This window comes from Erpetoichthys calabaricus, chromosome 2, assembly GCF_900747795.2.
Source record: "Erpetoichthys calabaricus chromosome 2, fErpCal1.3, whole genome shotgun sequence".
NCBI lineage: Eukaryota > Metazoa > Chordata > Cladistia > Polypteriformes > Polypteridae > Erpetoichthys > Erpetoichthys calabaricus.
The window spans coordinates 319026175-319038433 of record NC_041395.2 but is presented as its reverse complement, the minus strand read 5'-3'; the positions used below and the strand labels follow the sequence as shown (position 1 = coordinate 319038433).

At 36.9% G+C, this 12259-nt stretch overlaps 1 protein-coding gene across 2 annotated transcripts in view; it reads right to left on the bottom strand.

Moving 5' to 3' along the window:
• washc2c (WASH complex subunit 2C) overlaps nucleotides 1-12259 on the bottom strand; it is a 116596-nt gene that overhangs the window by 39265 nt on the left and 65072 nt on the right. For both annotated transcript variants that reach the window (XM_028795927.2, XM_028795928.2), the window contains exons 18-22: nucleotides 11384-11476; nucleotides 8541-8666; nucleotides 7301-7423; nucleotides 5613-5779; nucleotides 4322-4445 (exon numbers count right to left, since the gene is read on the bottom strand). In XM_028795927.2, coding sequence (XP_028651760.1) covers nucleotides 4322-4445; nucleotides 5613-5779; nucleotides 7301-7423; nucleotides 8541-8666; nucleotides 11384-11476 — 633 coding nt within the window. The remainder of the gene's footprint in view (nucleotides 1-4321; nucleotides 4446-5612; nucleotides 5780-7300; nucleotides 7424-8540; nucleotides 8667-11383; nucleotides 11477-12259) is intronic.

The following is a 12259-nucleotide window of genomic DNA, read 5'->3' as shown; positions in this document are numbered from 1 at the left end:
CTCTCAGAACATGAGAAAAAAAATTCTCTGGTCTGATGAGACAAAGATTGAACTCTTTGGTGTGAATGCCAGGCGTCACGTTTGGAGGAAACCTGGCACCATCCCTACAGTGAAGCATGGTGGTGGCAGCATTATGCTGTGGGGATGTTTTTCAGCAGCAGGAACTGGGAGACTAATCAGGATAAAGGGAAAGATGACTGCAGCAATGTACAGAGATATCCTGGATGAAAACCTGCTCCAGAGCGCTCTTGACCTCAGACTGGGGCGACGGTTCATCTTTCAGCAGGCAACGACCCTAAGCACACAGCCAAGATATCAAAGGAGTGGCTTCAGGACAACTCTGTGAATGTCCTTGAGTGGCCCAGCCAGAGCCCAGACTTGAATCCGATTGAACATCTCTGGAGAGATCTTAAAATGGCTGTGCACCGACGCTTCCCATCCAACCTGATGGAGCTTGAGAGGTGCTGCAAAGAGGAATGGGAGAAACTGGCCAAGGATAGGTGTGCCAAGCTTGTGGCATCATATTCAACAAGACTTGAGGCTGTAATTGTTGCCAAAGGTGCATCGACAAAGTATTGAGCAAAGGCTGTGAATACTTATGTACATGGGATTTCTCAGTTTTTTTATTTTTAATAAATTTGCAAAAACCTCAAGTAAACTTTTTTCACATTGTCATTATGGGGTGTTGTGTATAGAATTCTGAGGGAAAAAAATGAATTTAATCCATTTTGGAATAAGGCTGTAACATAACAAAAGGTGGAAAAAGTGATGCGCTGTGAATACTTTCTGGATGCACTGTATTTTAAGTCATCACTAGTGCAGGGTTGGAAATGTGAAAAGTTATTAACACTTAAATGCAAATAGCAATAAATATGACTCTCTAGGAAAGCCCTAAACACAAGGTTAAAAAAAAAAAAAAAAGAGACATCTATGCTATCAAGAAACATGAACAGTAAAAAAACAAAACTGGTTAAGTGACATCAGTTATTAAACTCTATTAGAAGGAAAGTCAAACGCTTCAACTACGAATTAAAAAGAAAAAAGTAAGTACATTGTTGTTTATTGAAGTCCAATATGCTGTAGCTTCCATACAGGAAAAACATTTCAATGTTAAAGGCAAACATAGACTGAAGAGAGTATGGATTAGACAGGCATTTCATTTCAAGTGTGTCTGTAAAACTAGAGAAATAAGAATATTGATTCACAAAGCAAACCCCAAGAAAGATAAAACATTTCTGGAATTGTCTTCCTTCAGGCTAATGCTTCTATTGAACAGCAATGTTAGGATTCCAGCCAAAGTCCTTGCAAACAGAACAGAGGAGGTGCATCCTTCCACCATCTCACAAGCTCATATAAAACATGTTAAAGGCAGACAAGCACTTTCCAGTTTTCAACACACTTTACATACAGTATATATAATATATACATCAGTGGCAACAGAGCTCCCTAAAGTCTTGCTATCTCTGTCTGCAGCAGAAACATTTATAGTGTTAAATGAATTACGTGTTCACTTGAATATATATATTTGTTTTTTTTTTTATTTCATGTAATATATTGCTTTACAAGGAAGGAGACAAATGCTGTTGCCAGTTTTAACATTTCTATCAAAATTTTCAGCCATGTACATGTACAAACAACTAGAGACTCAAAGAATTGTGAGCACGCACTAGAATGAAAAATACCTCCTCATGAAGATGACATGGAGCTAACCCATCAACCTAAATTATAACTAAACATTTTGGAAATTTTCTGTAAATTCTTGGGTTTTATGATTAATTTACATAAAAATATTGTATTTTACTGCATATACCAGTGCAGAACAGCTTAAACTTGATATTTTTTTCGTTTACTAAAACAGTTCACATGCTTAGGAATCAATATTGCATAATTAGTAAAGAACGATTCAAATATAACTTTAGCAATATGACAGATATACTTCACAGAATGAGTCCTTATCAGTTGGCAACATCTTCAGGTTTTATTAGCTTGATGAACTAATATTGTTAAAATGAATTTCCTCCCAAAATTACACTTATGGTGTACTACAATAGAGATCACCAAATTCTTCTTTAAATAAATTGGAAATAATTGTAAATTCATTTATAAGGAACACAAATAAGATGAAGCTGAACAATATATTAATGATAACTCTTCAGAGATATAATGTACAGGAGGCAATGGCACTACCTAATTCAAATTTAAATATGTGTATTATGAGGTTATGGAAGGTATCGGATAAGAAATATATTTGTATTAGCTTGCTAAGCAATGGAGAAGAATTTCTCACCTTAAATCTTCTCTGTATGCTTTGCTCTGTGAATCTGTTACAATTAATTACCAACAACTTAGTACACATGTAGAGTCTGAACACTCTCTTAGCATATATGGCACCAATGCAAAAGACACTTTAAGGCTGAGATGTTACTGTCAACTGTAACCTTACAAGTCAAACATATGTTTCCTCCATCCCTAAAGTACACACTTGTTTAAAAAATGAAACACGCGTTGTATTAGGCTCATAGAGTGATCGGTAAGGTAACAATATATTAGCATCCTTTGTATGTATAACTGTGTCTCAAATTCTGTCTTTCATCAACACACTACTTTTACTATGAGTAAACGAGAGTTTTTATTAAAGGACGTCTGGTAGGCTTTCCTTCTGAACTGAAGAAAGGACTTGAATTGAAGAGTGAGGTCTTCGATTCAAAAGTGAGAACCCAGGTTGTGAGCTACTTTCATTTTACTGGAATAATTAATTTAACAATACATTACAAAAACATGCCTGTATTTTGCACATTTTGAGTATACAGCTGGATGACTTGGCGTGGATTATGCATCACTAATAACAAAACATTGTTTTCATGGATGATTTGACATTGTTTGCTGTTGTCCAGCATTGATCTTGACCTGCTTCCATTAAAGCATAAACTGTTAGCTCTGTTCTCCAAGAAAACATGAGATTAAAAATTTGTCAAACCTAACCCTAACCCATCACAGCTAACCATATGGAGTAAGCAACATTAAAAAATATACAGGTGTACATATACCATTTTTGGGTGAATGATTCCTTTACCTACCAGATGTGATCCAAAACTTTGAGCCTGAACCTGAAAGGGCCATTCAGTGGTGCAGATTCTGTAAGTGGTCAAAGATTAGCTTTGATATGTAAATTACTAAACAGGTTTTTAGCTATGCTTTCTGTTACAGAATTGCATTAACATGAATAAAATCAAGCACTGTTCTATCATAATATAATTTCCAACAGTAGAGAACAACATGCCTTTCAATATTCATTCTTGACTAATTCTGTACCAGGACCAGCCCCCTTCATATTCCACCGTCATGAGAAAGGGAGCAGAATTCTGACATAGCAGGACATGTCGAAGAAGAGAACACAAGGTCTAGGTCACCTACAACATCAATGAATGAAGAAAACGTTGCGACTGTGAAGCAAATAATAATTGAGAATGGAAGTGTAACAATGAGTGAGATATCACATATTATTCAGATTAGTTATGGGAAAGTGAATTTGATTCTTCACAAACAAATGGGCAACATCTATACGCTTTTTTTTTTTTTTTTTTAACAGAACGTTGATAAATGAAACAAGGCACAAACACATCAAAGGTTCCAAGGAGAAGCTTTAGTGTTACCTAGCTAGGGATGGAACTTGGATACTTAACTATGACTCACAACATTTGAAACAATCCAAGCATGAAGATTCTTCAGTCTCCCATAAATTCAAGGTCAAGAGTTTGCCAGCAAGATCATTTTTGATAATGTTGAAGGCGTAGTTCACACTAATTACATGCCTAGAAAGGCCCAAATTAACTATTCAATATAATGTTGAGATGTTTAAGCATTTGCAGCAATCAATCATAAAAATGATAAGGAAAGCCGCTGACCCTGTTACAGGACACATACATTTCTACACAATCCAAAATATACAGGGGTCAAGATTGTGGTTATCAGGCACTTGCCTCAAAAAATGGTAATAGGAGTCTCTAAAAAATAAAATGTATTTTTTTTTTAAATGAGGGCCATAAATATTAGGAAACAAAAAAGTGACAATATCTATTTAAAAAATAATGATCTGTAAAAATCATTCTTCTGTACAACAAATGCTGGAACACTGGTATTTATTTTTATATTTTATGCAAGATTGGCAACATTTTTGATTTTAAGCATGCTGTTCATTTCAAACCGTGTTTGTTATCACCTGTATTTATTTGCTTTTGTGTTCTGTTCATTGATCTGAGTCATGTACTAATACAAAAACTACTGCACAAAAATTGATTTGCCATTCAAAACATTCCTGTACCTGTGGTTTCTCTGGACCTTTTATACTGCTTGTAGGCTTACTTCCAAATAAGGAGCCACTATTCTCATCCTCATGATCAGTTTCGTCTTCAAACAGGAGAGAAACTCTCTGAGGCTTTGGTTTACTAAAAACAACACAGATAAAAAAAATGGAACAATGAACTTCAGTCCTCAGTTTGCTCTCTGATCAAGATTTAATAACAAATATTTAATAAACAAAAATGAAAAGAGAATAAGGATAAAATGTAGACAACACCCATTTATCAGAGAATAATTGCTGCAGCCTTAGATAAACACAGACATTCAGCATTTTTAGCATGCAATGTTAGTCAAGGAGGTGTATAAACTATAATGCATCAAATAAGTTTTGTTCATCATAGCCAAGTATACAAATCCTAATTAAAGATGAATCTTATATCTACTATGTAATAAGAATTCAGTATCTACTATGTAATAAGAATTCACTAGTCTGTGTGTGTGTGTGTGTGTGCGTGTCTAGTCCCACAGAGCAATTCAATTGGTCAGTTTGGCTTTGGTGACACGATCAAAACAGGATTGCAAGTGTGAGACACACAAGGAGGAGAAAAGGCATAGGAGGCACGCAGAGAGTCGCCTTCAAGGATAGGAAATATAAAATGCATTGGAGGAAAGAAATGGCAACTTAAAAATAATGACAGAATGTGAGAAGCAGACTTTAAGGGAATGCAACTTAGAGAGGGAATAAAGAGAGGGAAGTACATGTAGGGCATAGAATAGAATCATTTAAAAATATTTGCCATTACCAGTCTTCCACTGGTAGCATGGATAGTTACTCATTAGTGCAAATGAAGGGCACAATTCAACATGATGCTCATGATTTTTGAAAAATTCACAAGTGTTAGCATAACTGCATTCTTCTTATTCTTCTTCTGTTTTATGAAAAATTAATTAAGTTTCAACTCATTGTTCTGTTTAACCAAAAACAAAATTGTTTCAAACTGGATAGAAATGTAACTTAAGTGAAGGTAAGACACCATTATGGTTTAAAAATATCGAAAACAACATTAATAGACCATTTTAGGGGAATGCGGCTTCCAGGATGCATTTTTAAAAATGCTGCATTTCTCTCTTCAGTAGATTTCTTGTAAAACACGTAGTAACACAAAGAAAAGCCAGGTTTAGATTTAAAGAGAAGGAATATGAACATGACAAGATATTGAACACAAGCTGAAAAATATTACTTAAAAGGAAACTAATAGAAATAACAACCAGCATGACAATCGATTCGATGAAAAAGGAAAATTGAGTAGTACCTCTTGCTGCCTGCAGATTCAAACAAATCCTCTCCATCAAAGACATTAGTCTTTTTCTGTGCGTTATCAGAAGGATGACCTGAGGTTCTAGAATCTACTGCTTTTACATTTTCTTTGTTGTTGTCTTGGGGAATAGTGTTCTTTGTTGAGCTTGCCTCCCATTGATCCTAGAGATGATCACACAGATAGAGCCAGAGAATTCTAAGTAATTCAGAAATAAGCACAACACACCCTAAGATTAAAACTTAAATACAAAGAACTAATATACAGTAACCTCACTATTGGAATCTTATTCCTACTTCGCAATGACTTACTACATGAATTACAAAATACTCTTTCATGTTAATGGTTTGACTGGCACTTTTATTAACAGTAAACTGAAACATTTTTTCTACACTCAATAGCACTTCAGTCGCAAAAGAAGAAGGTAGAACAATCAAAACAGGTGTTATCTTATTATCAGGGCATGGTTATAATGGATTCCTGTAATCGCAGCAGTGTGTGCTGCTAGTTTACTAGCACACACCCATCTCCTTCTCTTCTGTCCCCTTAGTTTCACTCTTTTAGGCGCATCTTCATCCACTAGAAAACCAGCTGTGCCTTCTGGATTATTTCTGGGTAGAAAGTCAACTCCAGAAAGGTGGTTGCCCAGTAGTGCTACTCCTCTGGTACATGCTAGACGACCTGAATCCCAAATTACTTATTAACCATAGCAAAGGGTGTGGAGGCAATCCACCTTTCTTAAAGAACTGGAACCAGTTTTACATTAATTAATATGACTTCTTTACTGAAGAAAGCATCAAGGAGCCATGGTGGGTTGACAAGAATTTCATGATTAGTTCATAGAACACTTTCAAAAGATGATGCAACTTACACAAGAAAATAAAAAAATACTTAAAATCTTTAAAATCTCCAGCAGCAGAGACAGTAATCATTTCTCTGAAATTTCCTGCAGATTAAGGAACTTAGTTATCTACAGCATAACCTTGCCCTGACCTAATGTTCTATTTATTTTAGTAACAATCCCATAAAGCACTGCACACTTAATGTAACTGTCTTGATATGACTTTAGTCAGTTTTTAACCAAAGGCAGTGAGGGCTACAAGCCTTGCACTATAAAAAATATTATTAGACATCTATAAATTCTCTTATGTGATCTACCACAGTAGATTATAGTACCATAGTTCACAATATTCTTGCATGGTCTATAGAAGATGTACATAACTGGTACCACAGCAACACTCACATCCTTTGGCTACATGCATCTCTAAATGCCCCTGTTCAAGTTGACAATGTTCCTAAAAGTCTGGGTAAATCTAAAGTTTCTCAAAAACATCAAGCTTTATTGATTCAATGCACACACACCTCTGGGACTTCAGGTACACTCAAGCGCTGTACTGCAATCATATGAATTCCCACTCATTGGGAAAACTGGGCTGATTGTTCTGAAATTTGCTCAGTTGTTTATACCCCTATTACATAATTTCAGTCTTCACATCTCTGTTGGTTGTGGGGCCATATTTTGTTCTATCTGATGTGTTACACAACCAGTTGTATTTCTTACTTACCCACAGCAAACAAATATGAGATGTACACACTGCAAAATTTAGAAGTGTAGATGAACAAGTTTCAACACAAAAACCAAAACACACAGAGTACTGCCATTCATTATTAAGTGTTTTTATTACCTCTTCATCACTAAAAAGTGAAGCAGCAACAGACTTAGTTGTTTGCTGTGCTGGTGTCTTGGTTGCCTGTGATTTTTGTGTAGCGGTCTTGGATTTATTTGTTGCTGTAGTAGCAAAGAGATCCTGAAAAAGTTGCAAAACATGTTTTCAGTGAACAGATAAAAATTACATATTAAAAACATACACAAAACATGTTAAACTTCAAGCAAACATTTTTTTGTTATATGTATTGTTAAGGACATTAGTTATATATTCATGCCTAGTGGGACTAAGCCAATTGAAACCAAGGAGAAGATTCCTGAAGACGTCAGAGAAGTTACATGTCTGTTTGCTCATTCTACAGTCCCACTGTTGCTGAACCAGAAGAGGAACTGTGCCTTCCAATTGGTACTGCCAACCTCTCTGCCTACTGCCAATCACCACCTTGGCTCCCTTTGAAATAATCTCTTCAACAGTCAGGCCTTGATCCTAATGACCAGAAGAAGCAAGCTATTTCACATCTCCTAGTAGTGACCTTGCATACCTTCTATCTCTCAGACACTATCTCAACAAAAAAGGGGGTATTTCCCATATGGGACCCCAACCCTTCTTCATTACTCCTTGTGCCTATTCAGTCATGCACCAATTTATGGGTCCATTTGGGAATGGCCTTTTGGTTGCATGTCAAATTGGCCACATGTCACTAAGTGTACAGGTCATTGCAATTGAGGCTCTGTGGGTCTGGATGTGGGTCACTGGTACGCATATTTCGGCTGCTGGTACAGAGTAGTACAAACTGATATTCAGGTCTTGGTGGTCTTTTCTCAGGCTGCTGAGAGGCACTTTAAATGTCGCTCACTCCCTGTCCCACACAGCAGTTTGGAAGTGCCGCCCAGCAGTGCTCCCAAAACTCCACACTCATCATTTATGTGTCACCGCTTAGCAGTGATTGCTTAATACTTCATGAGGACCTCCACCCTTTAAGTCATTGTTCATGTGTTGGTGGTTTCACAAGGGAAAGCTCATGAAGTATAGTAGGATTGAAGAAATCAGCAGTAAAATTAATGTGACAGCTCGTCTATTACACCTCATACCTGCTTATCAGTATTAAAAAAAAAAAATTAGAACACTGGCTATAAGTACGAATGGCTTCAGTTGGCCGTGAATCAGCACTTTTATACTTTTAATTTTGTTATAAAATACTTGCACCTGGGTACAATAGTAGACAGCATTAAAGATATTGATGAAACCGTAAACATACCTCTTCATCATCAACTTCATTATCATCATCAAAAATAGAAAGTTGAGTCTTTTTTGTTTTGTTCTGAGTTGAAGATGTGGGTTTGGTTTTCTTTTTATCATCAGTGAGATTTGAAGAGAAAACATCCTGTTAACAGAACAATACCATTGTAAAAGTAGACAACAGTACATTCTGTCTGAACCCTAATTAGGTCTTTAATTTCAAATAAATTTTTTTCAGTTTATTTTTTTGCAGCTTTAAAATGTTATAAAAAGCCAGCATTTTCCAATTTTTCTTTTCAACGTTGTTTCTATTTTAACCACGAGGGCTGATTTTCATTCAGTCAATTTAGTAGTAAATTATTTCATGCTTTAACTGAACTCCTTTTTAGTTAGGTGGTTTATTTTTGATCCCAGTGTGTGAAATAAGCTATGTAAGGCAGTGACAAGTTGTACTTTTCTCAAAAAATGTAAAATAGATGAGAATTCTTCATCTCTTTTAACTAAGTTTCCCTAAATTCTGAACATTCCTTTCCAGTTTAACACTTTAATGCAGTCTGCCTAGCTTACTTGAAACTGAAATTTAGGTTTTGTCAAATCACAGAAACATTTCTTATTCATATTATAAATGGTCTCCTCTTAACTACTGATGTGTTTGGTAACAAATTTTTCCCCATTCTTGACAATGAATGCCTAGTTAACTTTTTTGTTTGTTTTTGTTAACTGTACATTGCCTCTGTGATACTTGACTCATTAGCATGATTTCATGTTCTCCTTATATTTTAAAAATGGGGCCACGACTAAAGGCTGTCAAGTCCCAAGGTAGTTCCTCCACCATCCGTATAACATTTTCTAGAGGCACAATATCCAGTGCTTTCAGCAGCTCTGGTCAGATATCTTCCTCTGTCACTACAGCATCATAAACCTTTCCTCTGCTTCTTGCTCTGCCTTCTCTGAAGAGGTCACAGTGACCAGATTGAGGAGTTCCTCAAAATGCCTCCTAATAAGCATTTCTTTACTCTTGCTGAGAACAGCCTAGGTGATATCCTGCCTATCCCATCTGAATCATCAAGTGGTCTGCCTGAATTTCTTCAAGGTCACTGCTGTAGCCACTGGCAGTTTTGGCATGTCAGCACGTCTTAGTCAGATCTGAAGGCTCTAGCCTTAACATTGAACGGATGGTCTCTTTCTTCAACTTGACAGCTTTTTCACTGGTGTTGGTCAAAGGGTTCCAGGGTTGCCGTCACAAGATGCACAAATAACCTTCCGGCCATGACTCGTCACAGTTGCCTACACCACTGAGGTCTGGAGCACGGTCCATTTAAACTCTTTGACCTGAACCTTTCCTGAGATGCAGGAGAAGCTCTTTCAGAGATGAGAGTTGAACTGCTCCCAAAAGGTAAAATCTGTTAGCCACTACTTGAAAATCCATTAGTGAAACTAATGATAGTCTCAGATAAATCACACAGCCTCAGAACAGGAAACACTGGTACCCATTCCTAGAGACCAGCCTAGAAGTAGAGCTAGTTGCTGAGCTCCTGGTGGCCAGGTGACCACATATCCTGATCATACTCAGTCTACAAAAGTCACATGAAGATACGAGAGACTAGGGTGCAATGCCAGGCAAGGTTGGGCCAAGTAACTGTACTGTGCTTTTCCTAACTCAGAGTATCACATTCTTCCTTCAATATACGTATATACTGTAATTTATGAAAAACAGCATTAGCTAACTCTTAAGATGATTCATAATAAACTATGACGTATGCTATAATTCCATTGCTTGTCTTAATTGCAACTTGCTGGAGAAAAAACATAATTCTAAACTAATGCATGATAAACTAAATGATTAGAGTATGTTGCAAAAAATGAATGACTGCCATTATCAATCTGAACCTATTATATAAAAACACTTGTGAATGTGACTGAAAAACACTTTTATCAAGATCATTCTTTATTAATATAATGACCTTTCATCTGTTTGAAACAATAGTGTAATATACTGTAAATATATATTCTTCCATAATTTTTACATTGTGATAAAAATAGGGCACACTCGTTGCCATTCTTCTACCCACTTTGACCCTAAGGATGCCAAAATATACAAGACATGGCTCTTACATGAAAAACATAACAAAAGGAAAATACCAAAACAGCAAATAAACACAGGAGAAAACAACAAACCTGCAGCCGCTCTGGGCCCACCTCAACATGTATAGATCAATACCTAACATGTAGCGTGTCTCATCCACTTTTCAACCACAAAAACTTCACTTTTCTTTCTATATTCCTCAATTTAAGTCTTTTTCTTCTACCAGGGAGCCCTTGCCTCAACTCTAGACTAAATGGGCCTTCAGGCTTGAGGTAACTTTAAAATTTGTCCTGGGATCACTTACAACCAAATAATCTTTAAATCACTGCTGACGTCAGGCCCTACTTGCTATGGGGCACTAAGCTGCAGCTTCCACTTAACAGAAATAGAGTCACTGACATCTAAGAACCACCTCTTCAGGACAGTCCTCAGGCTGCTAGTCCAGTTAGAGGAACTACCTAGTTCCAATTCTTCCAGGGACTGTGGCCTTTCTCAGTGAAGAGGTCTTTTATGTTGTCTCAATCTCTCTCTTTCTCTTTTAACAGGCATCTGTAGCAATTGTTGGACCACCTGCATTTTGTGTCATAAGCCAATACATGCTACTTCTGCTCTCCTAGGGCCTTACCCTCTATCCTTTACTGCCTGAAAGCCCACTGTCCCTAATGCTGTCATTCACAATGCAGTATACCCCTCTGTCATGTTTGATTATTTTTATTTGAGTCATTTGTAAAATACAATGGAATAACAGTGCTATTTCCATATTGCTTATTAAGTACCTGTGAATCTTCCTCATCAGAAAAGAGGCCTTTGTTCACAATTTTGTCAGCTGGTTTACTTGAAGGCTTGACAGCTTCCAGAGGGGGGACATTCTATGTGGAAAATATGGAAAAGAAATATAAAAACTTAAGTTTTGCCAAGAATGGGCTGTTCTGCCTAATACAGTTCATTAACTACTATTCATCTTGTGTGTCCAAAATAATTGAATTCAGTCATGTCTGCAGCCACACATGCACCACTTTCTGCAACGTTCAAGAAAGTCTTACCAACCAACACCTCTTTGAGTGGTCCAAAGATGTGGTAATCACCGAGAGTGAAGTCTGGCAAGTATTGCAGATGTGGAAGACATCTGCAGTGCAGATCATCAATGTTTGCAACTGCTGCGCAGGCAGCTTGAGACTAAGCATTGTTATATTGTAACAAGACTCTGAAGTCCACATCATTTGTATTTGACTGTGCGTCAAAGATAGTTTCTGAGAAGGTCTATGGCACCCTCCTTGTAAACATTTTCGGAAAGTGGAGTACATCATGGATGATGTGGTGTGCTGATCTATGATTGACATCCAGAAGTACAGTTTTTGACTTAATGATTTTTCTTGCAATGCCTTCAACTTCTGCAGTCAACTCTGGTCCCTCTACTCTGTGTATCTGACCTGGTTGAGGACAGTCTGTCACAGAACTCATGTCTCTTAACTTGTAACTCCATTCGTACACTTGCTGGAGTGACAGACATGTTTCACCACTCTGAACCTTCATTCGCTGATGAAATTCAATTGCATTTTTCGACTGTAAATTGAGGGATTTCAACCCTTCACGGCTCAAAAAATGAATGACAGGAATTGTATTCAGCATTATTGTGTTTGAGGTTTGGGGCT